The 27,680-nt window shown below is 49.4% G+C and overlaps 10 protein-coding genes across 10 annotated transcripts; 8 read left to right on the top strand and 2 right to left on the bottom strand.

Moving 5' to 3' along the window:
- Positions 1 to 227: 227 nt before the first annotated feature.
- On the bottom strand, positions 228 to 2,531 carry ASPBRDRAFT_170181 (uncharacterized protein). The gene is made up of 4 exons (XM_067619675.1): positions 2,270 to 2,531; positions 2,062 to 2,173; positions 745 to 1,923; positions 228 to 607 (listed from the first exon to the last, which is right to left on the bottom strand). Exons 1-4 carry the CDS (start codon positions 2,323 to 2,325, stop codon positions 485 to 487), a joined length of 1,470 nt encoding a protein of 489 aa, XP_067483580.1. The 5' UTR covers positions 2,326 to 2,531; the 3' UTR covers positions 228 to 484.
- Positions 2,532 to 3,292: 761 nt separating this feature from the next.
- ASPBRDRAFT_72311 (basic helix-loop-helix domain-containing protein) lies at positions 3,293 to 5,501 on the top strand. Its single transcript, XM_067629162.1, has 2 exons — positions 3,293 to 3,805; positions 3,860 to 5,501. Exons 1-2 carry the CDS (start codon positions 3,742 to 3,744, stop codon positions 5,140 to 5,142), a joined length of 1,347 nt encoding a protein of 448 aa, XP_067483579.1. The 5' UTR covers positions 3,293 to 3,741; the 3' UTR covers positions 5,143 to 5,501.
- A 488-nt stretch (positions 5,502 to 5,989) lies between these two features.
- Positions 5,990 to 6,993, top strand: ASPBRDRAFT_192480 (uncharacterized protein; the record flags this gene model as incomplete). The annotated part of the gene is made up of 5 exons (XM_067620488.1): positions 5,990 to 6,249; positions 6,318 to 6,402; positions 6,456 to 6,620; positions 6,674 to 6,781; positions 6,841 to 6,993. The coding sequence occupies 5 exons, from the start codon at positions 5,990 to 5,992 to the stop codon at positions 6,991 to 6,993; spliced, it is 771 nt and encodes a 256-aa protein (XP_067483578.1).
- Positions 6,994 to 7,862: 869 nt separating this feature from the next.
- On the top strand, positions 7,863 to 10,456 carry acuM (gluconeogenesis transcription factor RDS2). Its single transcript, XM_067624000.1, has 7 exons — positions 7,863 to 8,285; positions 8,392 to 8,414; positions 8,562 to 8,579; positions 8,689 to 8,989; positions 9,041 to 9,795; positions 9,858 to 10,054; positions 10,111 to 10,456. The coding sequence occupies exons 1-7, from the start codon at positions 8,069 to 8,071 to the stop codon at positions 10,160 to 10,162; spliced, it is 1,563 nt and encodes a 520-aa protein (XP_067483577.1). The 5' UTR covers positions 7,863 to 8,068; the 3' UTR covers positions 10,163 to 10,456.
- A 109-nt stretch (positions 10,457 to 10,565) lies between these two features.
- ASPBRDRAFT_51957 (uncharacterized protein) lies at positions 10,566 to 11,939 on the top strand (the record flags this gene model as incomplete). The annotated part of the gene is made up of 8 exons (XM_067626821.1): positions 10,566 to 10,608; positions 10,668 to 10,910; positions 10,962 to 11,015; positions 11,071 to 11,121; positions 11,189 to 11,331; positions 11,386 to 11,563; positions 11,692 to 11,765; positions 11,814 to 11,939. The coding sequence occupies 8 exons, from the start codon at positions 10,566 to 10,568 to the stop codon at positions 11,937 to 11,939; spliced, it is 912 nt and encodes a 303-aa protein (XP_067483576.1).
- Positions 11,940 to 13,043: 1,104 nt separating this feature from the next.
- Positions 13,044 to 14,371, top strand: ASPBRDRAFT_51956 (uncharacterized protein; the record flags this gene model as incomplete). The annotated part of the gene is made up of 5 exons (XM_067626820.1): positions 13,044 to 13,137; positions 13,237 to 13,337; positions 13,384 to 13,515; positions 13,615 to 13,857; positions 13,970 to 14,371. The coding sequence occupies 5 exons, from the start codon at positions 13,044 to 13,046 to the stop codon at positions 14,369 to 14,371; spliced, it is 972 nt and encodes a 323-aa protein (XP_067483575.1).
- A 2,018-nt stretch (positions 14,372 to 16,389) lies between these two features.
- On the bottom strand, positions 16,390 to 19,614 carry ASPBRDRAFT_192477 (WD40 repeat domain-containing protein; the record flags this gene model as incomplete). Its single annotated transcript, XM_067620487.1, has 4 exons — positions 16,390 to 17,800; positions 17,867 to 18,694; positions 18,753 to 19,024; positions 19,078 to 19,614. The coding sequence occupies 4 exons, from the start codon at positions 19,612 to 19,614 to the stop codon at positions 16,390 to 16,392; spliced, it is 3,048 nt and encodes a 1,015-aa protein (XP_067483574.1).
- Positions 19,615 to 21,032: 1,418 nt separating this feature from the next.
- Positions 21,033 to 22,473, top strand: rrg9 (mitochondrial ribosome assembly protein RRG9). Its single transcript, XM_067623999.1, has one exon. The coding sequence runs from the start codon at positions 21,458 to 21,460 to the stop codon at positions 22,307 to 22,309; it is 852 nt and encodes a 283-aa protein (XP_067483573.1). The 5' UTR covers positions 21,033 to 21,457; the 3' UTR covers positions 22,310 to 22,473.
- A 95-nt stretch (positions 22,474 to 22,568) lies between these two features.
- On the top strand, positions 22,569 to 25,887 carry ASPBRDRAFT_38761 (putative intracellular protein transport protein (Sat1)). Its single transcript, XM_067623998.1, has 3 exons — positions 22,569 to 23,523; positions 23,590 to 24,633; positions 24,687 to 25,887. Exons 1-3 carry the CDS (start codon positions 22,992 to 22,994, stop codon positions 25,562 to 25,564), a joined length of 2,454 nt encoding a protein of 817 aa, XP_067483572.1. The 5' UTR covers positions 22,569 to 22,991; the 3' UTR covers positions 25,565 to 25,887.
- A 560-nt stretch (positions 25,888 to 26,447) lies between these two features.
- On the top strand, positions 26,448 to 27,537 carry ASPBRDRAFT_192474 (Mob1/phocein family protein; the record flags this gene model as incomplete). The annotated part of the gene is made up of 4 exons (XM_067620486.1): positions 26,448 to 26,841; positions 26,918 to 27,011; positions 27,070 to 27,203; positions 27,296 to 27,537. The coding sequence occupies 4 exons, from the start codon at positions 26,448 to 26,450 to the stop codon at positions 27,535 to 27,537; spliced, it is 864 nt and encodes a 287-aa protein (XP_067483571.1).
- Positions 27,538 to 27,680: the final 143 nt, after the last annotated feature.

Below are 27,680 nucleotides of genomic sequence, written 5' to 3'. Positions count from 1 at the left end.
ATCTTGCTAACTACCTGAAGTTAAGATGGTTGATCTCTCCCTAACATGAAATTAACACTGAAACATTTCTCTTCTGTTTCAGATGACGTTCTAGACACCCTAAAGGTCTAATGAGATCGCCAGGTTTCTATTCTTGGGCTCTCCCAAAATTAGGGTGCCGATTTCCCAATAACGGGCCTCTACGATGACGCAGAAAAAGAACATGGAATCAGATAATCTTATCTGGGCGGGGGATTTGCATTTTACCAAAATAGCCTTTGTTTGTGCAGTCGCTTCGTTCAGAGAAAGAAAGAGAACTACAGGGACCTGTCCAGATTGCCCGCTTTTGCCCGTTCCTTTACCGACGAATAATGATGGTATAATAATACAAATCAGAACTGCCAATAATACCCTGTATGGTTACAACGAAGAATGATGAAAGAGACGACAATGAGTCTATGGATAAGTCAAGCTCCGGTCGTAAACGCCGTTCGCTCATGCACCATCACGCCAACACGCTTCTACCGATGCGACCAAATACGCCCCGAACCATATCAGGCCTCTCTTGAAGACAGGTCAGAAGAATCGCGGCACTGACGGCAAAGGCTATGCGTTCTCGGTATTGATACTAGATAAGCCACAACGGTTAGAAAGTGGTACAATGTTCGACGAAGCTAGAATGGAATGGCGCAGAGAGCGGCAGGACGAGTGTGACAGCCCCTAAGCCTCGCAACTACTGGGTAATATCAAATTATCTGAGCTCACCTGTTTCTCGTAGTATCTTGGCAGAATAGTTGCGGCAGCCCTGGGAGCCACAAACAGTGAAATCTCCTGTCGCTTCCGTGCGTTCTCCACGAGTATGCTCCAACCGCACATCAGGCATCCGGCACTGACGCAGAGCCCAGAATCCCACATCATTGGAGTTACAGTACCACGGTGAAATACTCTGGGGCCAACCCTCGTCCTTGCAAGACAGACGGAATAGTAGAACAAGCTCACAAAAGATGCAAGAAAGGCAGATGAGCGCAAGGCAGCATAGATGGGCTGTTTGAGGGATGCCACGGACTTCAGTGACCGCAGACGAAAAATAATCTGTAGAGGAATGTAAGTAGCACAGGCGAACTTGAACGTCCGAGTAAATCGAGACAGAGCATGCTTTTCACAGCTAGGACCACTACCCATGTGGACCATCTCACACGGTATCGGGATGGTCTTGGAAGGGTCTCCCCATTCGACGGGCCAATTATAATCTTTGCACATCGACTGAAGTAGTGGTGCTTGCCCGGTGTCTTTCCCGTACACAAAGACACCTCGCCTAGCACGGCGAAGTGCTTCGATCAGGCGGCCATCCACCTTTGCTACTTCCCCAATCCATTTACCGTAAGATTTCGGAAGCCTCTCAGGCATATAGAACCATGCCCACATCACTATCGCGGCGCTTGTAGCAAACGTACCCGCATCTGCGAGCTGGGGAGCAACACGCTCGACTAGAGTCCACTGATTTCTGGACTTCCGCCATCGCCGCCAATTTGCCCAACCCATGTAGACCATTAAATCGACTGCTCTTGTAAGGCTGAAAAGGGTAAGGTCCATGGTTCTACCTGCCAACTGGGGTTGGCTATGCGGCTCTGGCCCGAGCTTTCTCTGGTCTGCAACATTCTTTGAATCAGTACTACCTTGAGACTCGTAAGCTCGCTGCAATCTGATAGGCCTCTGATTCAGAAGATTAAAGCTGAGCCAAGCGGACAGTAACGCAGAAATAAATCTAGCCAGTCGCATGTGGAACAATGCATTAGGACGACCGGGTTTTAAACCCAGCCTACGAATTAGATGCGCAAGACATCGTAAGAGAATTGAAGGAACGACCGTTGAGCCCCCTACGAGAACAGCGCAAAATGTTGGAAAAGCATCAAGCCGCAGAGTACTTGTCAATGTGCCGAACAACTGCATAGCCAGAGTGAGTACACCGGCCTTATCCCGAAAGTAAAGGGATAGGGCAGCGAGAGTTTCCATGTGTGCATATGCATCACGCACGATGCACAGATGCAGTGGGCTCAATGCTGATGGGTAACATTAACATACCTCTTTGAGCTGCTCTCTGAAGCTTAATCCATGCCCCCGAATTCGCCGTAGACAGGTTATTACTCTAGGGGTAGTCGAAGACAAATAACCAAGTGCGTATGCACGTAGAATTCTGTAACGGTCAGTATTGAAGTAGCCTAGCTGATCCGTAATTGATGCGCTCGATGTCACCTAGAAGTGGCCGAGAATGGGTATGATCTATACTTACGGCCGTAGAACACGGATACTGCTCTGATGCTGGCGAATGATGGTGGCAGAGTCCATGGTGCACTCAACTCATTTAGTCCATGACCGTGCCATTGGAGTCTCGATTTGCGTTGTGAAACAACCTATTTGCTGGTGTCAGACTGTTTCTTGGGAGTCTACCACCGATTAACAGAATCGAGACCATGACCACAAAAAGAGATAAAGAAATCCTGCAGAAGATCAAGGGAAATTGTGGCGGGACATACTGCACTAGAGTCCAGGCATTTCTTTCCGGCCTAAAGATCTTGACAAAATAGGAAACTAACACAAACACTTGGCTTCGCGGCGGTTACCCAGAGTGGTACGTGCTCCGTGATGGACAGCCCTTTTTGTATGTAGGATCGGCCGTGGATCCGTGCGACGTACTATTACAGAGTAGTCTATTAGAAATTCAACCTCGGTCGTTCAAGACACGAGGGGAACGCCCGTTAACAGGAGTGGTTCAGGGGTTACAGACCAGGCGGAAGGCGACGATCCCCCGTTATGCCACACTCCGAAGTTTGGGGTTTATCAACCAACCGCTAACCGTCACCTGGGGAAACCAGCTCGTGTAATGGGGCCAAGAAAGTATGGACTCCAGTAGACACAATGGTAGCGAATCGTGCAGATCGGAGGAGCCGGAGCAGTTTTACGGCTCGCCTTGATGAGGGATGATCAAGGAAAAGAATTCCTGTCAGCAGGGAAGGAACAAAAAAAAGCAGACAGACAGAGAGAGGTGCATGGTGGATAGATTGAATGGGCACCAGAAATGGGAGTCGATCGGGCCGGATAAGGTCGAGTCTCCCCGGACTGGGAAATTGGTCCGGTTCATACCGTCCAGAAACCAAAAATTACACGATCTTGCCCTGTTGCGCTGCTCCCCATGGGCGGTATTGGTGGTAATTGGTTTACGTCACGCGACCTCCGCCGGAGCGCCAGAATTTTGCATGTGATTGCCTTGAAAAGGCCGACGGACTCCCAGCGATGAGAGCAACTTGTGTGGTGACTGACTGAATGCTACGATCGATCTGTCTGTCTACGGTTACTCTCTCTCCACCGTCTATGATCCCCGGATTCTGCCGTCAACCCTCCCGTCTATCTGTCAGTTTCAATGTGGGGGATGCCTTTTCCGTCAAGTGAATTTGGTCTTGTTGACGGTGTTTCGTATCCTAGACCTCCAGACATTCGCCCGTACCGTTGATACTTCCCTCCGCAACCACCGCCCCGTATAGCTAGCTTCCAGTCTTCTGGTGGATGCTATAGCTGGAACACTTTGAAACCACATTTTTATCGCATTTTTGAAAGGGCTTAATCTCTTTCCCTGCATCCGCTTTGCCGGCCAAGGCATGTTGGCACTGTCTATCGGCGCTGCTCTGTTTCAAGACTAGCACATGCTAGTCGAGTTTATTGCGATATCACCTACTTGCCTTCTCTCGCCCGTCCACCATCTTCGTCATGGATCCAAATAGGTCGGGAACGCATAATGGCCAGAATAGCCCGCAGCCTGGCCCTTTTGGCTGTAAGTGTCTTCCTTCACTGCCGCCATGCTCTGCCTAACGTTGAGGGGCTCTAGATTCCTTTCTCTCTCCTACAGATACCCCATTCGAACCAGCTCCTGCGCCACCTCCCGGGCCGGCGCTTTTGGACCACGATGAATCCTTGATGTTGGATAACTTCTTCACCACGATGAATTCCAATCAACTGTCCAGTGACTTCTGGTTGCAGAGTCAATCAAACAAGCCGTTTGGCACCACCAACTTCGACTTTTCTGACGAACTCCTCCCCCCGACTTTTGAAGGGTCTACGACTTCTCTTTCATCACAACCCTCGGTTTTTCATCGCAGCATAGACAAGCCGCTCATGGACGTGATGCCGGGGAACCTGGGTGCAAACTCAGATATATTTGCTGCTGCTTCCATGCTGTACCACAACGGGATGCATGGGACCGATTTCAATACCAACTTAGGGTCACATTCATATCCTTCCCCCGACCTAGATTTCAACAACCTCAGGATGTCCAGTCACGGCAAATTCCATCCGCATACGAGTCATGTGCCCTTGAAACAGACCAATAGCTCATCGCGTCCTCGGGTGCCCCAGGGGTACCATACCTCCGAGATGCTGTTTGACGTCCGTGAACCGATATCGCCCGAACAACAGCAAACCGCCAAGGTTCGTCCACTGCATTGGGGCTCCGATGAAAGTTTTGTAGATCAAGGATACATTGCACCGCCGGACCAACCAGGTGAAGAACAGCGCACGAAAGAATTGCTCGGTCATTTGGCATGTCTCGAAGCTCAAAGCAGTGCCGCAAACACTCGGGCGCCGAGCCCGGTGCGTATTACCGGCAACTATGATACAACATGGGCGGATACAAATGCTGCTGGACAACTGAGCAACTTGCGGAGAGAGTTCAAAGACAGCGTGGACGATCTCTCACAACCCAAAAAGAAGCAGAGAGTTTTGGTCAAGGAGGAAGAAGACGACAACTCAGACGAGGAGAGTCCAAGGCCACGATCGAAAAAGTCCAAAGCTTCATCATCAAGACGAATGTCACATGACGCCGTCCGGAAGCCAAGGCTTTCTCAAGGTCCAAAGCCCGCACGAGAGAATCTGACCGAAGAACAGAAGAGAAGCAATCATATACTCTCAGAGCAAAAGCGAAGAAACTTGATCAGGCAGGGGTTCGATGATCTATGCACCCTTGTCCCCGGCCTAAAGGGCGGCGGCTTCAGCAAAAGCGCAATGCTCACGCAGGCGGCTGACTGGTTGGAAGAAGTATTGCGCGGCAATGATATTCTCAAAGCACAGCTAGCGGAGTTGAAAGCCATGAATGGGTTGGTGATGCCCCGGTAGTCACATCAGTTATGCGACCATGATCATACCTCTTATTCTCTCAAAGGCATGGGCCAATCTTTACCCATTTGTACATTGGAGCAGTTCAGCGATCTTCTGGAAGGATGCGCATTGTTCAAACGAAAATGCAAGCATCCATCTTTACGGCCGTTCGCATTGATTTCTACGCCGACCAGGGTTTGATGTGCCGATTCGCCTGGTTGCAGTCACATTAATTATCCCGGCCTTTTACATTTCACCTCATAATACCCACTTGGATTGGCGATAATGGTTAATTTTCTAAATACCACATAGTATCTAGTTTGATGCATGCAATCCGCCGGGAGCATAAGCTCTTCCGCGAGATCTTCTCGTTGTCCATTGATGCTCTGCCTTCATGCTTCCTAGTCGTAACCATTGATTCGAAAATCATAAGTCGTATTGTATACCCCGCTCCTAGAATGTAGGGCAAACGCCGTCGAAAAGATATACGTATGCAACATGCGATGCTGATAGCTACCTCATACTCGGGAATTGTAGGGAATCTTCCAGATGCCGCAACATCCTTACAGAGTACCCTGTATCTACTAGTAGTAGATGGACAGATAGCAGCGATAACCCCTTAAACCCACAGTCAGGGGCAGACTAACTCGCGGGGGTGGCCCTACTAGCTCTTAAAGGGCTTAGTGCGACCCGAAATACTCCAGCTGGTCATGTGATCTCCTCAGCAACGGGCCAACGGCGCGTTTATTATGATGACGCTACGTTCGGTTCCGCCTGGGCATGTGGGTGTAACTACATTAAAAAGTGCTCAAAGCTATATATTTCCAATTATTCCCTCAATTATAGGATAGTCTGCACGTCAAACATGCCTCCCAAGCGGAAGCATTCGAGCAATGGATCTGAGCAAAGGAGTGAGGCGCGCAACAAGCGTTATGCCTACCTGAAGCCCCAGGTCCGGCAGGTCTCCGAAAGGACCATCAAATCCAAGTGGTCCACACTTCCGGAGCCTGTTCAAGACAGGGTGCGCGATATGTTCCGGGCCCTGGAGCGACCGGTTATTGTAAGACAGCAGAACGAGGGCAAACGCATCGAAGCACAGGCCGCTGTTCAGGCTGTTGTGAAAAAGTATAGTTCCCTTGTCTTCCCGTTTTGAGGAGAATGGTTATACTGACCAAAATTTCCCAATGCTGCAGTTTGGGAAAAAGGCTTCCGCGCATGCCATTCCCTCCGGTCACGAAAGACTCTGTCTTCGAATACGAAGCGGCGCTTAAGGAACATGTAAGTATGTCCAATTGAACCTCATGGAAGATACAACTGACGTATGTTGGCAGTGCTCCTTGGAGGCTACTTTAGCCACAGTAACTGATAGTATTGATCTCTTAAAAGCTGAGGTCGAAAAGGAAGAAGCCCTGCTCGAAAGAGAGAAGAAGCAACTGCAGGAGATGGAGCGGAATGCGAAGCGAGCGGAAGCGGAGAGGAAGAGACAATCAAAGAATGTAAGAGTGTCCTTGATGAGATCGAATTGTGAATATTTCGCTGACTTTCTTAGGAACACCCTGTTCTGCGGCAGGTCGACAGCTTGCCTGATGCGTATAACCAGAAGCAGACCGAATTTACCCTTGCGGGAGTAAAAGAAACCCAGACGATGTTCGACGAGGTGCGTTTTAGCTCATCTGTATATGTGTCTGATGTCTGTTGCTGACATGTCGTCTTTAGCTCGAAAATGACCCAGATGTCTCGAATATCTTGAAACAGCTGACTGGGCATCTGAAGTCAATGCAGAATAACACTGCCCCCGTCGCTGGCTTGAGGGATGCAATTGGCAGGTCACACGCGGCCTTAAGTCTAACCTTTATGCCCGACGACTGAACTACCACTGTCTGCACCAATGGCAAGTCAAAAACGCTTGTGCCGTTACAGTTTGTTCGACCTGCGGAGCGTGCATCATGCAAGCCCATGCTATTGTTCAAGACAGGTTGGAATCTGAGTCCATGCGCAGGACGATATTTGACACTCGACGGTCGGCCAAGGCATACGCACCAGTCCGAAGCTTCCTGGAGGGTTCACCGTCTCGACTGTGTATACATCCCTAACGGGACATCGGTGATTTGTGGGGCTAAATGCATTCCCGCGCATTGAACTGGTCCCCCCATTCACGACAAGCTCAACCCCGTCGTGCACCACGACGTTCTGTTCAAGATTTAGGCCATCCGCATCCTTCAGGCTCAGGTGGAGTCTAGCCAGGAATCATTAGTACACCCTAACAGGCTGAGTATAGGGGAAGGAGTCTAGTGGGCTTGTACGAAGCATGTGGCTGTAGATGCTAATGAGGCATCATCTACGGGTATTTAGCGACCCTGAAACTACTTGATGCAACGCCTCATCTCGAAGGGGAAACGAATCACTCTATTGCCTACTCAACAAAATAGCTCATTGTAATATGCCAGAAGAGAGTTAACCGAGGTAAACACTATTTCCCGTAACAGATAGTCATCCTAATAATCCTATATGATAATGTAAGAGATACAGGGGTACTGCTTATTTTGCTCGACTCGACCCTTCTCTTATTGCTTAATCGACTGATATTGGCTGCTTTGCTTTCCGCCGTGAGGGATAATGTCGCACATGGCTTAGCCGCTCATATGCTTTTTCCGAGGCTACTAACCGGTTCGCCGCTGCCGGCCCCAATGCGGAGGGGCCCGGGAAATGAAAGATCCAAGTCCCGCACCAGCGGGGAACTTCGATGAGCCGATCGCATCGCGCGTGCCCTCACATTTTCACGTTACAGATCAGCCCGATACCTTCGCCCTTGACTTTATCGGACCATTCACGCCCAGTCGAATGTCTGCAGACGGCTATTTTGCTCCCCGCTTGTGTTCCAATCGACAGCAACAGTGTTAACGGCGAACCGAACTCTGCGCAACATCTTTGCGCCTAGCGATCAATGACGGAGAAAAGCGCAGCGTCAACGGGTCCAGGCCCAGATCAACAAACCAGCAATGGGTCAGTGGAGAAATCAAAACCTGATATGACGGAGGAAGAACAGATTGGGGCAGACGCGAGTGCAAAAGACAACTCGCAGAATACACCGTCCCTCAAGGCTGACGGTGCTGCCGCGGGGGCTCACCCGAGTCCTAAAAAACGTCGCAAAGTCAATCATGGTATGGCGCTATTTGCTATGCATCTTACATGGATGATGGCAGTGACTCACCTTCTCCCCTTGTTGTTGCTTCGTCCACGTCGCTAATCAGAGTGCCACGTTTGCAGCATGCGTTTACTGCCGGCGATCGGTAAAGTCTCTCTCCCCTCAAACAAGATGACCTTCCTCGCCCCCTCACTTCAATCAACCCGAACCGAGGTCGCCCTTGATATCTATGTGGCCTCAACATATAGGGGAGTAATTTGCTAACTGAAAGGCATTCGCTCGCGTGGCACAGCATATGACTTGCGACTCGGTACGACCCGTCTGAGCTCTACCCTCCAGCGCATTCCTGTGAAACGTGGAGTGCAAATCCCCCTTCGATTATCCAGTTGCTGACGGCTATTGCTTTGCGGGAAATGTAGGAGCGACCCTGCACGCGATGCATAAAACGAAATATTGGCCACCTTTGCCATGATGAACCCCGGGAACCCTCAAAACGGTCGCGGAGCGAAAACGATCATTCAGCTGCTGATGACGAGGGCTCTTCCAATAATGAGTACTCGGGTGTCCAAATGCCCAGAAACGTCGACGGCCCAGATGCTGCAGGCCAGCAAATTCTACCCGACGGGACCATCGGCCTGCCCACCTCCTCTGTAACTTCCGTGCAGCAGCCTGGCAACATGGCTACTTCTGGCCAGGGCCTTAATGCTCCTTCACAGCAATGTGAGTCCCACCGTAATGAACAGTTCAGTGTATCATGCTTACTTGGGATAGTGATGGGGTACAACGAGTGGCTTGGAGGACAAAGTCAATTTCAGGACATGCATACGTTTCACCCTTCTTACATGTTCAATGCACCAGAGGTCACCAATGAGTACAACCTCCTTGGTGACTTTCTGAGCAATAGTCTTTTGGACGATGGAGGAGTGTTCCAGAATGACGAGCTGCAGGGGATTTACTCGGATCCGTCGTTGCTCAATTCCATGGCTACTCTGGGTAATTCGAACCAGAACCTTCTTCAGCAGTCTCAACCTGCACAACCTCAGCCTAATCAACAAGCCCAAGGCGAACCTTTACAAGGACCTACACCTGCAGTGAGCAATGATAAGGCGAGAGAGACCTATTACATGACAGCAGCAGATCCATCAGGGTCTGACCCGCCGGAGGAGCGAATGAACAAACTTCTCAAAGCGAAGTACGACGCCGGACTCCTTCGCCCTTTCAACTACGTGAAAGGTTATGCCAGGCTAAACCAATACATGGAGCGACACTTGCAACAAGCCTCGCGGCAGAAGATCCTTCGACAATTAGACAAATTCCGGCCAAAGTTTCGGGAGCGGATGCAGAGCCTGACCGATATTGAACTAATCCTCGTGGAGATGTGGTTCGAACGAAGCCTGATGGAATATGACCGAGTTTTTGCTAGTATGGCTATTCCAGCTTGTTGCTGGAGACGAACGGGTGAAATATTCCGTGGCAACAAGGAAATGGCAGAGTTGATCGGCGTACCAATCGAGACTCTCCGAGACGTAAGTGCTGATTGCAGAATCGATATTCTGTGATATATATCTAATATGACCGTCATACACAGGGAAAGCTTGCGATCCATGAGATCATCGTGGAAGATCAGCTAGTGAGCTATTGGGAGAAATTTGGAGCTATTGCTTTCGACAACACGCAAAAAGCCATGCTCACAAGCTGCACCCTTAAGAATCCCAATTCCAACTCTCCTGGGGATGGGATCCCCTGTTGCTTCTCGTTTACTATTCGAAGAGATACCCATAACATGTGAGTGTCCCCGTGTGCGTAGTACGATGGCATGGCGCTAACTGCTGTTGATATAGTCCATCACTCATTATTGGAAATTTTCTGCCGTCACAGCGAAAGGCCAAATAAGCCTAGGAGTTCTTTTTCATCTTACTTTTTTCTTCCCTTTTTGTCTCAGCAAGTGTTCGCGTGGGTTGACGCCTGATTACTGTCGCCACAGTATGTCTTCGTTCTTTTTGGTGCTTACTAGTCCCTCTAATGGAGGGGCCTCGAGATATTGTTTCCTTCATACCCTTTCTATCATTGATTTATACGGTCATCCAAAATGTACCATAACATCTTCAAGGCGTGATTGTTCCCATGGGAAGGTAGATTGTGGCCTTGCAATGCAAACCAAAAATGGACTAGATCGGTCAGGTGCCATTTCGTACTTCGCTTTGGGAGTCGGTCAACCATCCGTAGGACGGACTGCTATCTCTTCATAAAGCCATTAGAACAACGAAAAGTAGATTACGAAGTGTTGCTGCCGACCATGACACAGCATAGCTCAAAAGCACAAGTGGATGTCGTCTTAGGTGAAGCACATTTCTCCGCTGCTTTGTACTTCTCATCTAATTTCCAAACGGAGCAATAGACTTCGCAGCTGACCTGACCGATCGACTCGTCATCGACCAACAGAGGTTTCCTCTAGATTTGGGTGATCATATTGTGGCTCAACTGGATCAGCAATTGAAACACTTTCCTTTACTACTAGCGAGTCCTTCGTCCCCGATTCGCCGCCGATTTGACCAAGAGGGAACAAAGCTATGGAATACGTGCATGCAAGCCATGACTGTGTCCAAAGACGACAAAGAAAACCAGTTGCTGTTATGCAAAGGTACTATTATGGCTCCCATGAAGACGCAGACTTTCGCTGAGTACAGCGCAGTGAAGACGTTCGCTTACATGATGCTGGAATATGCTGCACCATTTCGGGGCCAGGGTAAGAATAACATACTAACTACTGTATGCTCATAGGAAAGCTAATAGTACCCTAGCAAGCAACAGAGCTTTAAAGGCAGCCTTTAGCATAGCATCGACGTGCATAGGCAAGATATCCTCCTCGTGGCTTTTTCCAATTTCCCCCTGCACATAGCTCTGATATCTTGGCTATAGATAACGGCTATCTCAGTCTAAGCCAAAGGATTATCGAAACTGCAGCTGTGCGGTTAGATAAACTTGAGACATCTGAGAGAAATGCCAAGGACTCTCAGCTTCAACAATATACCATAGAGTATTACATACTTCGCGTCTACTTGGTATGGTCTACAACGTCTACTAAATACATCAGACTGACAGTTGAATATATATAGGCGTGGCTACAGGGGAGGCTCGACATCGCAGAACACTTGTTCTCAAAGATACCAGTATTGGACCATGGGAGGGGTCAAGAACATGTCATGGACATCTGCTATAAGATCGGTAACTGTGCGCTTTCACGCAAGCAGTATGATGTCTCGGTAAGATGGTTAGAAAGAGCGTTGAGAGCATGTGAGTCCATTAGGCATATGGACCAGTCGCCGGTCCTATCAAACAAGGATAAAGAGCTTCTGATACTCCACGCTTCTGGTAAGGTACTTTTGGTTGATTGATATACTGAACCTGCTCACACTGGACAGTTCGTGCTGGCCTTCATCTTGATACTAAAGAGCCCAATGAACTCCTCAATAAAGTACTCGATGCACTGAAATCTGTAAGTCATAATATCCAATTATTATATACTATTGCTAATGTTGAACAGCGTTACGGCAGCATGTTCGCTGTCCAGGTCATCCAACTCGAGTTATTGAGCAAGGAAGAACCGAATAAGGATGTCTTTTTGCGAGGTGACTGGACCTTACTAAACGACTGCTCACCTTTTGACTAACGTTTGATTTCACAGTGTTACAAAATGCCATTGAGTCATCAGAGCTCGGAGACTCACATCTTACAATGCACGTGGCCAGTGTCAACGCGTGTAACCAGCACCGGTACTAACCTAATGGGAACAGGATTAGATATTATATACAGAAGCTGCATTATACATCGTGAGTGCATCAATATTTCTTCAAATGCTAATCTCACAAAAGATCAGTCCCGAGGTCTCCATCAGGATGCTCAAGCAATTGCTCAAACAGGCCATTCTTATCCCTAGGAACGAGACCTCACTCGAGAAAGTGTTCATAACATTCATATGTGGGTTGATACGCTTAGGGCTGTGTACGAAGACCGGCCTCGACATCTTCCAGGAAACAATTTTCAGCTTAAAGAGACATTACAAAATGCCGCTGAGCGAAACGGCAACAGAAGCAACACTCATCGTACGTTGGTCCTTACCATAGCCCCAGATACTATAGTCAAGCTCATAGAATATAGCTCATCTGGAAACATGTCAATAAGACGACCTCAAACGACGACAACTCGGTAGCAGGGCAATGGTGTCTTTGTTTGTTAGAAGAGCCAATGCTTCAGATATCATCTGCAAACAGGGCCAAGCTTTTCAGGTAGCTAAGCCACACCTAATCAAACCGTCCCTAAACAGGGTCTAACATAGAACAGACAGTTTCTCATGTGTACTGCACATGAACCGAATGTCTCACAAGCGATTAATATCTTCAATCAAATGCCCAATGAGTGCAGATCATCCCCGTCAACACTGTACCTTATGTACAGACTATGCCTGCAAAACAGCGATCCTAAAGCATGTGAGTAACCACAAACACTCGAGATAGACATCTAAACCCGAAACATCTAAACCCGAAAAGCAAACATGTACCTCAAATCGCTCCTCGAACAGGGCGCAAAAGCCATTCCTTATCTCCTGTCATGTATAGCAGAAGCCTTCAAGCTTGGGAAGACTCAACAGGGACTGGAGAGCCTCGAACAAATACTGAGGTCCGTGAAGTGTATTGGGTCAGAAGAATACCATGTCGAAAAGCTTTTACAGTATGATTAGCCCTCTATGTTAAGCTACTCGTGCTGATCTGGATACATGCATGCTATTCAACTTGTATCCACTGAACTCGAGAACTGTGGATGGGAAAGTGAAGAATTACTGAACAAGATTCAGACACTGATGAATCAAGGTTAGTCTCACGCAGAAGCTTAGCAGCTATTGACTGAGTATCCAGGGTTGATCATGGCAAGTCGTGGAAAACCGGACAACTGCGTATTTTCCGTTGCAGAACTTGCATGGCTTGCTAAGGCCAGCTATAGTATTGCTTCCAAAGTTTTCAGATCATGCAATCTGGAGCCCGTCATACATCTACTAGACATTTCTATCAAAGCAAGTATAAGCCTTCTGGGGAAAGGTTTTTCCTAATATAGCATAGTTCGCCGACAATTGTCAACACCCCGATACTGAAAAACACATTGTTCTATCGGAACATTATCTCCTCTGCGACTCTCTCAAGATAGCCAGAATTGCAGTAGAGGCCCGCAAAGAGATTAGCGCCGATGAGAAGGTACGCTTATCAGCTAAAATCCAGCTATATCTAAACTGATAAAGCATCCAGCAAAAGCACTACAGCGCTATCCACAGAATCAGTACACACTTTCGAGAGCTGTTCAAGAGTTCAGATGTCGAAAAGAGCTGCAATAGACCTCGATATGAACAATGGCTCTCCCAGTACCGTATCATCCTCGCCCTCAATCTCGAAGCATCTATCTCTCTGAACGACTGGACCGGTGTCTGCGCAATCGTCGAAGAATCTAGCTCCTTCATAGACGAGAAATTTAGCTCAGTATTCCTAGATGGAATCCTTCGCTCTAAAGCTCAACTCAAGAATAAAGTGCAAGCAGTCAAGGTATGCATGTGCATCTTAGCTTCAATTCCAGTCAACTTTTTACATTCCTCCTCGTCATCAAGCACCTAACATACGTATGCGCAACTGACTATAAAACGCGACACATTGACAGACCCTGCTCCGCACCCTCCACGCCTCCCCATCCCCATACCTGGAAAGGTCAACCTATATCATCCAAGCCCTTCCCCGCTACATCCGCTGTCTATTCCAACTTTCCCTCGATGCAGCAGAGTACCTTCTCGCAGAGTCTATCCTCGATCAAGTTCTCGTGCTGGCTCAAGAAAAACAGACTGAAACCGGAAACAGTAACAATCTGGGAGTGCCAAGGTATCCAAAGGATGAAATACGATGGCTGTCAACTGTAGCGTTCAATCGAGCGGTGGATTACTATCTCGCTGCTGCGGATGCGGATTGTCGACGATGGGCCGGGAAAGCAATCAGCCTGGCTGAGTTGGTAGAAGATGATGGTGCGCTGGGGAGGCTGTTACGAGGAAAGCTTGAAATGTTGACGTGACGTGGAGCAGCCATGTGAAATTATCGAATAATTCGTGGGAGCTTATATTAGGAAGGGAAAGGAAAAATAGTACTTAGTAGGGCATTGAGAGATCAAAACCCGTTATATTCTCAAGGTAAAACAGCAAATCTATCACTATTGATATAATGTGCACATGCTTCACACCTTGATATATAAACACACACGTTACCAATTATTTTCTGCTTATTACAGCGCTACACAGACTACCGATGCATATACTATCTAACAAATCGATAGTATTATCGGATAATCCGATAACCAAGAAACTGAAAAGTTCATCGATACAAGCATAAAGCTACTAATATACGTTCGTAAGAAAAAAACAGTACCCATCATGATGATGTTTTATACTCCCTAAAGCCAAAGCAATTGAACGTAGATATATATAAGCTACTAGTAAGTCTATCAAACCCTAATATATCCTTGGTATTGTTTCGTGGACGATTCCTTACTATCTAGTTGATAAAAGTTACGTGGGTAGTTTGAGAGTCCCCTCATCATACTATGATGAGCCAATACTACTTAGTAACTCCTCATAGCCGCAACGTATCATACTTTCATGAACGAATCATTTACTCTACACGAGAAGCATCTACCACACAATGAGGTAAGTAATAGGCACTGTCTTAGAAAAAAGTTAGCCAGTCAGTCAATACTCATAAAAAGTAATATGCAGTGTCAAGTCTTGCTTTGCGGTGCTTGGATGGCTAGCCAACTCAAACGGAAACTCTGGTGAAATAAAAATATGGATTCTTGTTAGGGCTGTGATTACATTCTCGTTTTACAAATTTCAGGCTGGAAAAGGTGTGGCTGAAAGTGGCGCCGCCCGCGTGCACCTGGATGACGCTTTCTCGGCCAATCACAGGCCATGGTTACTAGTATTTCAAGGTACTACCTGTATATTGCTGGTGTAGTTCTATCTAGTTAGGAACAGATTCATAATAACCTCTTGGGAAGGGAAGGTTTGGAAAAAAAAAATAAAGAAATTGTCTAAAGTGGCCTGAATTTGTAGTCTGGACTCCTCTTAACTCTGATCCCTACAAATTACATCTTCTATTTATGCCTACAACCCGCAGTGAAGGTATCCCTGACCTCCAAGGCCAGGTCATCGTCGTAACCAGTAGTAGCGTAGGCATAGGTTATAATATGATCTGCTTATTGAGCCAGTATAATCCAGCTAAAATCTTACTGTATGATTTTGTGCTGAAAAGCTAGAAATGTATCAGCTGATAGGTCGGTAATATATCTAGAAAAGGGCGCTGCAGAGCCATATCACTATTGGCATTGGATGGAAGCCTGACGTGGCCAGTAGAACAACTTAGTCAGAAGAGTACAGTCCTCTGTTGCAGGCAGCGATAATGTTTGGGTATCATTTCGAAAGTAGATAAAGATCCGAACGATGAATAAGGATTTGGGAGGAAAAGAAAAGAAAGTAGATCAAGAAGAATACTCGAAAATGAATCGGCACGAAGAGAAGAGACTTAAAAGAGAGGGTGACGATGCAGTGGCATTGTAAGTAATACCTCCCTTCGTAAGGCACACTGAACGCTCAACGAGGACAGACTTGCAGGCAAAGGCTTGCAGAGAAAGAATTGGAAAACATGCGCCCCAGACTCCTTGGATTTCCGGCGCCGCAAATATTATGCAAGAGAATGGAAGTAGGATATCCAACACCCGCAATGCTGAAATGAGACGAAACCACTCCCAAGCAGACCCCTCGCATGATGAAAAATGAAGTCTAAAGGATAGCAATGAATGGCCTCCATGATAGTAAAACGGGCCCGGCGAATAGAAGACATGGACAGGAAGAAAGGAAAAATCGAAAGATGTCAAGATATAGATGTGTGAACGAAGGCAGGCGCCAGTGGACCCGCCTTCGTACTTAACTCCCTCTATCCGAACGAAGCATCAGGCCTGGCGAAACCTTAGGCGTCTCTTTCCAGCGTGTATCGGATGACGGTATCCGTCAGGGTGTATATATGGTTCTCTTGGATGCTTCATCCAAGGACTTTTTCACTCTCCTTCCCGCTGCTCTCAGTCTCGGTTTCTGCGCTCTCGCTGCTATTACTTCGATGGTTCAGAGCCCGGAGAGTTAGGTTCAGCTCTCTCTCGAGCTCCCTCTGTGCATGAATATTCCCCGCTGATCCATTGAGCTTTTTCCTGTAAGCTTTTAATGTACGACAGACTTGTTCTGTGGACGTGTTGAGGCTTCCATAATCGCTTTTCCCGGAAAGTCTGGCCCGGGCGCGAATATCAAGAGAGGTACGGCGGGATTCACCCCGACTACTGCCAGTCTTCCTTGTGCTTGCGGCCTTTGAAGTATGCAAAGATGGTGAAGTAGGATGTGACTTGTCCCGACAAGCGCTCGAAGTTGGGGAGCGGCGATTCGACGTCGATGAAGGTGTTGTCGGCGGCGGTGTATTTCCATGCTTCGCGGGAGAAAGCGAGAACTTGGAAAGTTTGCGTAAGAAAGTGGGAGAATGGCCGCGAGTTGGTGTGGGGGTGACAGCAATATTTTCCTGTCGTTGGAGCCCAGTAAGCTCGGTTTTGGACAGAACTTTGCGCAGAGGGGGTCTAGCAAGCGTCAACTCCTTCACAGGAGCATCATCGTCTTTGCGTAGGGCTGGCGAATGTTCTGATGATGACTGAGGAAGCACAGATACTCCCCAGATCATAACAAGCCCATCAAGGCCGGAGCTGACCAGAACCCGTTCGTCTGATTGGGCGGTGTCATTAGTATGATTTGCAAGTAGGCAAGCGTCACTGATGCCCTCTGTGTGCCCAAATTCAGCTGAAAGAAGCACACCACGTTCCAAATCATATACACGTATCGACTTGTCGGTGGCTGAGACACCCAAAAGTAACTTTGAGAAACTCTGCTTTGAAATATCAGAAGTCACGGTCAAAGAGTGCATGACAACTGTATCACTTCCATCCGAATCCATGGCCCGGAAGGACGTGACCTGACGACCGGAAGCGAGATCGTATTGTTGGATACATCGATCAGCTGTAGATACGACCAGAATATCGGTGTCCGTAGAAAGGGTCATGGAGACTGGGGATGCCTTCATCGTAATCACTCTAGTGATCAAGTACGCGACGATCGGCTCACCATTAACCTCCCGATTAACGCGGTCTCTGATAAGAATGGTACGATCGGCAGATGACGAAAGGAGCTTCTCTCCATTGTCAAGGAAGAGAAGCTGGCTTACCGCCCCAACATGGTCATCCATAGTTTGGATCAGCTCAAGTCTGTTATTGTTTCGCTCGAATAACTGGACCATGCGGTCACGTCCACAGCTAGCGATCAAGCAGGTCTCCGGTGTTGTATGCAGAGCAATGTCAGTGATTTCCCCTCCATGGGCTCGGACTTCGTGTAGGGGCTCCCATGAGGAGCCTAGTAGCACCCTGTGTCGTTCTAGTCAGCAAAATCGATGGATTTAACTTGGTATCCAAGTAACAACGGCAACGTACCTTAGCACACCGAATCTATCACCCGAGACAAACAGGTCCATCTCATCCGTAGCTCGTAGCACTTTCAACTCATTGGAAACATCCTCATCAGATCCAGGGGGGTGCTCCAGAACAATTGCATGCGAATCCTTGCACTTCCCTTCGGAAGTCCAGAACTTCACACTACCCTTGCGTGACCATGTGAAGAAAGTAGCTTCAAATGAGTTCGGTGTTTTGAGTCCATGTATCCCGAGGATCGCATCTCTGTGAGCGGAGACCGTGGTTTGAGGGGTTCTTTGGTCGACTTCGTCGCCCACTTCGTCGCCCATATGGATCTCAATAGCGTTGGTTGAATCCACTGCTACCACACGAGACCCTAGTGATCCTATACAGATTATTGCAGGGCTCTTCAGCACCTGCTCTGCTGATGACCTGCCGGAAAGCGTGGGAGATAAAGGGGCGGCCGATGAGCGTATTTTCTCAAAACTAAAAGGCTGAATCTGTCCGCCCCTTCCGCCGACCCAAACACAGGAGCGGTGCAAGTCGACCGCCAAGGAAGTTATGCCAAACTCCAGGTGTTGGACAACGCATAATTTCTGCGATCCCTCACTATCATCCACCAAGCACAAAGCCCCCGTATCGGTGCCCACAACTGACTCACGATCCGAAAAGTTTGCTACGCTGGTGAAAGTGCTTTCGGCCAGCGAGCCTAGTAAACAATTTCGCCCCGAAAATGCCTTGGGAATCTGGCTCGGGGAGCTGCTTGGAACCTCCACGGTCAGGCGAGACCGAGGGGAGCCAGGCCTCGCATCTGGAAGTCTCCAAACTTTCACATGTCGGACTCCCACCCTAAAGCATGTTTTAGTTACTGCCCGATTGACTTGTAGTATAACCCGTTAGGACGTACGTGATTAATGTCTGACCCATCCAACACATGTCACGGACATGGGAAGTACACTTGTTGGTCGAGTGAAGCTTTGCCGAACCAGTTTTCGGATTGACGGTCCATACGAAAAGAAACCCATCATTAACATCACCGAGCGTCGCTAGATACTGCGAATCTGGGCTGAAGGCCAGGCCTCGCACACCAAATGTATGCTCCGTAAGGATTGAGAGCGGGATGTCCGGAGATGCGTCTTTCGCTGTAGAGAAGATCATAATCCTGGGGCTGTAACCAGTCTAGCAACTGTCAGTGCAATCTTGAGAATGACGCTAAGCGTTCATTGTCTTACCTCTCCTACTGCGAGAAACTCCCCATTAGGGCTGATTGCGGTACACGTAACCGCCTTGACTCTCTCGCGCGAGGACCATCCACGGGGACCACCGTTATCAGTTGTGTCATTGCACGGAGAGCCATTGTAAGCATTGCTGTGGGCGGTCGATCTCAGGCTTGATGAAAATTTTGCTCGACTGTCAGGTGTTGTAGGCGGCGTGGATTGGTTGTAAAACGATGTGACTGGATTCACACTGGTTGCGGAAGGCCGTGCCCTGAAAAAGCGTTGCTTTACGCAGTCCTCGTCATCCAATTCAACGAGCACTGCCACCGAGCCCGCACAGAGGGAGAAAGACCTGCTTTCCTCATGACTCGAGAATCCATGAGGGTTAATCGTGGTCGTTCCGAGTACTGCCCGCAGGGCCAAAGCCGCCTGATGCGACGGTGCCTTGTGTATGGAGGATCGCGTTGGCGGTCTCAGGATCGGAGAGTTCGACGGAGTGATGCGGAGCGATGAAGCTGGCCTGCTCTTTGCGCTCAACGGATTGGTCGCCATTGTGTCGGCTTCATTCAGGAGGGATCACGGTCTTTCAGTCGACAGGATTTTGAACGCATTGGTGGGCTGGAACTCGGTATGTGGTATTCGTATGCCTCCTTCCAGCTGGAAAAAAAAAAGATATTATTATATCGCTATCGGAGGCCCTGGTTTCGGGGAAGGAGCCGCAGGCCAAGCGAGGAAGGAGAAAGGTGTAGAATAACGACGAGCCTTGCTTTTAAGCGGCGGAAATTTTCGGTCGGGAAGGACGAGGAATTCGGTGTCGGCGTCCAGTTCTCCTTTCGTCCTTCTTATACGATTTTCTTTTTCTTGCTGTTCGTGGATGGCGGCGAAGAGGCTGGTGCGAAGACAGAACGAAAAGGCGGCGGAGATCGGGGAGAAGGGCGATAGCCAGCGAAGGAGGGGGGCAGGAACCAAAATAAAAACAATGGCTCTAAAAGAATGACTAGGTCAGATGGTCAAAGGAAAGGAGCGAGGGAGAGAAGAGAATGTAGGGAAGGGATGATTGAGGCCTTGATGAAGCAAAGGCAGAATGTGGGCGAGGTGAGCCAGATAAAAGCAAAGCTTCCCAGCTTGACCACCACCAGCACCACCACAATCATAACATTCCACGGGCGGAGAGCCGAAAAATGATGGACGAACCCTTGGCGCTGGGCTGCTTCTAGTCGTGTTTAGCTTCGGGAAAGCTAATTTCGGGGCACTTGAGATCCCGTCAAGTTGATCCAAGATCCTTAGGCGATCATCCCTGATCGGGTGCAGAGGAGAAGCAAGAGATGCTGCCAGTCACGGCAGTGGGATAAGAAGGTAAGAAGTTTACTTCCACCACCACGACTTCCCACTCTGTGTATGTGTCTCCTCCCATCATGGCTTGCCCAGTGATCGGGCTTACCTCCCGGCGAGATTGGGAATGAAAGAGAGGCTTGATCGACCTCCTCACAGGGCAACAAGTGGCCCCGGCTCAGTGGGGATGCTAATCCTTTTGGGTTCTTGACTTGTTGCGAGTAATCGTGATCCATGGCACATCCAATTCATCCTTCCTACCACTGACTTGTCTGGACTGTTATCGGTTGGCAGCAAAAAGAAGAAGAGATTGTCTGACATAGTCTTTCTATAAAAAGCCAGTTTTTACCGCAACTATTAAGGCAAGAATGAAATTCTAGTCACGATCCGATCCGTAACCTTTGGCACTAATGAAAGGGTACATCCTGTATGGCACGCCTAGTGCGGCCCAAGGGGACAAAGAGCAGGAGATTAAGGCAGGCATTTGTTTGGGTAGCCTTTGCCTTCAGGCCAATAATGATCGTAGGGGATATTACGGTGTGCGCCTTCATTAGCACCAATTAGCCCCTTAGACCGGTGAAAGAGGAATGAATTATTTAGATAGAAACATTGATGTAGATCTTGAATCTTCAAGCTTCGTCCATCCTTCTCGACGGCCATCCTCGTGCGTACGATTAATAGATGGGTGGATCGCTATATCGTATTGGGTGACTTCAATGTGGCTTCCACAAGAGTAGAGCGACTAATCTCCGTTCTGCAGAATTTTGTTTTGCTCTCCATTTAGATGATTTCGCTGCTCCAGGAGGAGGGATTGTGAGTGACTTACTGGTCTTTCATGCTCCATTCCACCGCAAGCTCCTCTTACTTTGACAGTTCTGCTTCCTCCCTGATGTTGTCCGCTTGGTCACATGACTCAGTGCCTCAGGCCATGATTGTTCTAGGCCTCTTCCAGAAGTCTCGCTGCTGTCGCAACTCGCAAGTCTCTTAGTGTCCGGGAGGATTTCCCAAGCTTCCATTTCCTTCTTATCTCGCGTGCCACTCTGTTCTGTTCGGGTTTTCTACTATGGCGGGTGTCTGCGCTTCATCCCTCAAGCTCTCTCTTCCCAATATCTTGCGAACTGCTCTTCGTTCAGAATTCGCCTCGGATGTTCATCAGGGTCCCGCATATCGGAGAATCTTCTCCGTAACGCCTGTCTCCCAGAACAGATGCCAAACGCAACAGCGAAATTTCGGCTACTCTGTCAAGCCTCAGATTCGTCAAACCGCGATACATCTATCAGCGCCAGACTCCTCTTCGTCCGCCTCAGATAATTCTAGCACAACGCCACTAGACAGCTCGGAAAAAGACACACGCCGTACCTCGACCGAAGCCAATGCATCGCCAGAACTGGCTGACGCCAAAACCAGCCATGTGAACTCCCTAGCTCAGACTCCTTCCTCCGGTAATCCTTCCGACAAGGATCGAACCAAGTCATCTCGATCAAAGAAACGTTCACGACAAGAACAACGCACTTCCAGTCCTATACCCCAAAAGAAGCCAGAGAAATGGCAGATTCATAGACAAGCCCTGAAAGAGAAATTCAAGGATGGATGGAACCCGCCGAAGAAGCTTTCACCGGATGCCTTGGAAGGTATTCGGCACCTTCACGCGGTCGCGCCGGAAAAGTTCACTACATCTGTTCTTGCGGAGGAATTCAAGATCTCTCCGGAGGCTATCCGACGGATCTTGAAGAGCAAATGGAGGCCTTCCGAGACCGAAATCGAAGATCGACGGAAGAGATGGGAGAGGAGACATGATCGAATTTGGGGCCACTTGTCCGAGCTAGGCCTACGACCGAGTACGAAACGCACCCGAGATTTGACAGACGCAAATCAACTGCTCTATGGCAATAAAAAGAAGGGGGGCAAGGCGTAAGTAATTATGAATTTGTCTGTACAGACAGCCACCATGTATAATATCACATGTACTATACCAGCTATCTACCTTTTCTGCATCAAAATAGCATAGAAGAGGCGTTACATTGAACTTGTGGAGAATTTGCTTTTCTTTGTTTTCCGAAAGCTTTCTTTAAGTGCTCCGGGGGCGCATGGCCAGCAGTAGTGCCGTCATTGTAACATACAGTTTCACAATCTGAGGTGATTCTCGGCGATAACAGAGAACCCCAGCCGGAGCTAGAAAATAGCTTTTGATCATCTTTGCTTTTCTCCGGTCTGGAAGGAGATCCAAACGGGATTCCGACAGCATATCTATCATATGTCGAGGGGCACTGCTCTTCTACGTGGTTCGTCATGGGATTGCATTTCCCTCCCGTCGGCCGTAGTGCACCACCAACCACCACCACCGCGTCCTCCCCCGACAAGAACGTTATGGCACCCGCTCTGTGTCCTTCCTCCCTCCACATCCTTCGACGGTTATGGCTTTCACGATTTGACGGTATGCCCTAGCTGGCGTTGATTACCTTTACTCCCAGTGTATCATATTTGCCAATCTTTACTTTAGCCCTCGTCTGGTGGCGGCTGGTACCCGCCATCTACCCCGGACCTTCTGATTCTTGTCTGCGGCCACACGCTCACATGGTGGCCTTGCGATCGTCGCCATGCCCTCAGACATTCAGGTTTTCGTGAAATGGAAGGATCAAACGATATTCGCCGGGGAAGATGTGGAATGTATCATTACCTTCAAGAACGTTGCGGAGACGAACGGGGAACCCCGGAACGGGGGGCAGTCCTCGCATCAGAGGCAGCCTTCGCGAGCTACCAGCTCACATTCAGAGTCACTGTTTTCGCTCAGATCACCTCAGGGATTCTTCTTCAGTCCACACCGCCGCTCATACTCTAGCGTATCTAAAAAGAGCCTGTCGCATCGCCCCTCCTCATCAGTGAGCTCACCGTTGATCGGTTCTCACAGCTTTCCACCCCCGTCCACCCCTCGCAGTGGTCCACCTGCTGCTGGAAAACACAAGCGCTCAGTATCTATTCTTTCTATTGATAGCGAAGGAACAGGAGAGCCGACTCCCAGGACATCTTCACAATTCAGTCGATCGAGGCCGGTCAGGAGCCATGGGCGCGCCGCGAGTCTACAAGTTCTTCCGAGAAGGAATGAGTTCTATGAAGAGTCATTCGCAAAAGGTACCTCAGATGCATAGCGCGATCGGGAATTGTTCGATCATTGGGCTGACTACAGTCAATTTCTAGCTGGACGCAACTCCTACCGAGGCCTTCCACCCCCAGAGTCCCCGGTCAATTCGTCTCCTGGAAACCCACGAATAGACATCGACGATATGGGAGGACCTACTTCTCACCCCCCATTCGAGTCACCCCGTACACCTGCCCGTCGGCCTCAATTGCCACCTATCGATTTCAAGTTCCCACCTTCGCCGGGGGCTGATACACACTCTCGTCCAGCTCTATCTCCCCTTGCGACGCCCTTTGAAGAGACTGCTGGACAGACGAAGCCTAATGGAAGGGAGTCGGCAACTCTAGCTGCCCCAGGTCATCTGCCTCAACTTACCAGAATCATGTCGACCTCCAGCCTCACTGGAAGTCATAGAAGCAGTGGGGAGTATAACTCTATCAGTGATAATTCCTCGGAAACTCTGCAATCGGAGTATACCAATTACTCAATGGCGATGCCTCGTCAGAACATTCCTCGTCACGCGCGACACATGTCGAGTATTGAGTCTCCGGGAGTAGCCCCCAAGAGCCAGACTCTTCTCATGGGCTATGCACAAATTAGTGCATCATTTACAGTTGACGGGTCCTTGATTCACCAGTCATACTTCGAGGAAGTGAAGCGAAAAGGTGTTGTCGGTGGTGCAGGGTCTGCACCGGGTATGAACAGCGGGAGATCGGCTATGAACAACGACAAGAATCGCAAGGGCGGTGGTTTCTGGGGCGCCTTCAAATGGAATGCAATCGAAGAGTCTCTGAGCGGTCTGCTCTCCAATAATGAGTTGGATGGGTTACGAGATATGCGAGGAGTTTCTTCATCCAAGTCCATACCGTTGCTGTCTACTACCCAGTCCCTTCTCTTCGTGGACCTACGACTGGCACCGGGAGAAGAGCAGTCTTACTCCTTTACATTTACCCTGCCATCAGGTCTTCCAGCCAGCCATAAGGGGAAAGCCATCAAGATATCTTACAATCTTGTCATTGGTACACAGCGACCGAGTGGCCATCATGAACCCCAACGAGTCAACCGTATCAGCATACCGTTCCGCGTATTCAGCGGCGTTAATGGTGAGCTCGCTGTTGTATCCCTGGGTAGCAAAATATCACTAATCCTTCCTTAGGTCATGGGGAGATAATGGGACATGACCTTATGAGCCCGTATGTGCTGCTTCGCGACGAGGCGCGAGTGCAGAAGGTTGGCCCTACCCCACCGCCGGCAGTCAAGCCCAAAAGCATCAGTGGGCCGACTTGGACGTCAGGCCCAGAATTTCTGTCGTATGTGGATGACATCCTGGAGCAGAGTGCACGCCAGAATTCGCTGCAGCCACCCGAGGCGACGCTTGAGAAGCGGGCAAGTCGCGACACATCTGCCGGGCACCTCTCTTGCAAAGATGCTATTGACTTTGCCATTCTCCGAAGCAACCAGGCGCTCGGTTCCTCGCGTAGTCCTAACCGATTTGAGATTGCCCGAGACGGGCGTCGTATCGCTGTTGTGGTACTCAATCGTCCGGCGCACCGGCTAGGCGAAACCATCATCGCGACCGTCAACTTCGCAGACGCGGCACTTCCCTGCTACGCCCTGCGAGCGACATTAGAAAGTTCCGAGAGAGTAGCAGGTCATCTAGCAGTGCGATCAAACGCCAGCATCCGCCGTGCGACCCGAAAGATCCATGCCTCCTATTTCGAAAACACCCTGTATGCAACGCGCGTTGTTTTCAGTCCGGCTGTTCCGGTATCGGCGACGCCAACCGTCATAACCACTGGGGTCACACATGACTGGGAACTTCGATTCGAGTTTGTCACCAGCAATATTCACGATGGTTCAGCCCCTTCGGGGGCGCGCTTGCTCGAAACCGTATCGGAAGACGATCGCGGGCGCATCATGTCCGCGTTGGAGAACTTGGGCTGCGAATCGTTCGAAATCGCCATCCCTATCACGATTTACGGAGAGACAGTTCGAGAGCGATTGCCAGAGGAGAATGAAGGATACTCTATATGAATCATGTCTGGGATAGCTTGGCGCATTCATTAGCAAGCCACATCTATTTTTCCATAACTCCTCTTCTGATGTTTCACCGACCCGGCGGAGGCTTTGCTTGCTATGACGGTGAATGCGACGGCCACGGCAGACTTCAAGACTCCTAGGTACTATCTAATATGTTACAATGCTAGCAACTTATGCCATGAAGCGGTAGCCTACCTACGTAATAAATCTGAAGGATATCCACCACAACCTTGACGATGTAATAAAGGGCCGGTTTCCTTGCGGCTGGCTGATGTCGCCGGGGCAACGGACGGGGCGATTGCCACCCTGGACACTGCAGCACCCATGGATCCGGTCCTTGGGGAGGTTCCGCTTGTGGGATCGTGGAGAAGGCAGGCCGGAAATGCGATCGATATAGATCGCCCTCCATCGCCCCTCGTTTGCAGTCGGGTGTGTTCCTTTTGCTTTGTTTTCATTTTCTGAAGTTGCTGTTGCGCCTGTGCACTTGGTCGGAGCGGCTCCTTCGCTGATATTCCAACTTCGCCTCCTACTACCCTCTCGTCCCTCCACTCATTCCGCCGGCCGGTCTGTTGCTCCCCTCATCGGCGCGTCCTGCTATTGTACTTAATTCAGGTATCCCTAAAGAGGTAAGACAATCAGACATAGACTGGCGCGTTCTTCCAGGTTTCTTCACTGTCGAGCCCATAAACTTGACTGACAGGCGCTGACTTGGTCGGCATCGGCATGCAGGCGCATTCTCCAACGGAACTCTACGCAACGCCTCGTTTTCGACGAAGAACACCAGAATAGCACCGGTGGCTCTGTATTTGACTGAAGGGAGGAACAAAAGGGAAAGAAAAGAAAACCAGGAAAGGATATGGCGTCCTTCATTACAACCATGTCTGTCCCCATCCTTTCTGTTTCTTCTTCGTCCGATGCTGGACAACCTGCCCCGCCATCCTCATCTTCTCCCCAACCTTCCCTCCCCTCCTCCCCGTCCATCATCTCTCCATCGGTTTGCTATGGCACCGTTCAGACTTTCCCTGGCCCCTTCACTGAGCCCCCATCTTATCTGTCACCGGCAGTACGCGCTCTGAAATATGATCCCGCTGGACTGACACCTCCCAGCAACGCTCGGACCCGAGCTCCTTTCAAGCCGCGGTCGGCAGCCAAGGGCACCACTAGCTATCAACTGAGACAGTTTGCGGAAGCCACCCTAGGAAGTGGAAGCTTGCGGAAGGCCGTAAAGCTTCCAGAAGGCGAGGATCTAAATGAGTGGCTTGCAGTTAACGGTAAACATACTCTGAAAGCTTGCAGCCGCGGCAGCATTGAAGCCATACTAACTGTTTTTGGTCCAATGTGCAACAGTGGTCGATTTCTACAACCAAATCAACCTGCTCTATGGCGCGATCACAGAGTTCTGCTCTCCGCAATCATGTCCGGAAATGAAAGCGACTGATGAGTACGGAGCTATCCCCCACACTTGTTGAGGCAATGCAAAGCTGACCATAGATGTCCAGATTCGAATATCTCTGGCAAGATTCGGAAAACTACAAGCGACCGACGAAGATGTCGGCCCCGGAGTACATTGAACATTTGATGAGCTGGGTACAAAGCAGTGTCGACAACGAACAGATTTTCCCCAGCAGGCTCGGTGAGTACCTGTCTTTAGAACGCGCCACGAGAGGAGACTACGTAGACTACGGTTGCAATGAGCAGTCGCTAATATGACCTGCTACCTCACAGGCGTCCCCTTCCCCAAGGTGTTCCCGAGCCTTGTACGCCAGATCTTCAAGCGGATGTATCGCGTATATGCGCACATTTACTGCCACCACTACCCGGTTGTCGTCCATCTCGGACTGGAGCCCCATCTTAACACCAGCTTCAAGCATTACGTCCTATTCATTGACGAGCACCACCTGGCTAGCGGAAAGGACTTCTGGGGTCCGTTGGGAGATCTTGTGGATAGCATGCTGCGCAGCGATTGAAGAACGGATCGGTCGAATGGCTAGACGACCGTGAAGAAAAGCAGTTGAGAGGATGGCGTTTCGGGTGTTGGCATTCGGGAGGGCACATTATACTCGTAGAGGCAGTCTGGCGTTACGTAGCGTGTGTGACTGTAAATTGCATT

Source organism: Aspergillus brasiliensis (genome assembly GCF_001889945.1).
Source record: "Aspergillus brasiliensis CBS 101740 unplaced genomic scaffold ASPBRscaffold_2, whole genome shotgun sequence".
In the NCBI taxonomy this organism is placed as follows: Eukaryota; Fungi; Ascomycota; class Eurotiomycetes; order Eurotiales; family Aspergillaceae; genus Aspergillus; species Aspergillus brasiliensis.
The sequence above is the reverse complement of the archived record's forward strand: the minus strand, read 5'-3'. Positions and strand labels throughout refer to the sequence as shown.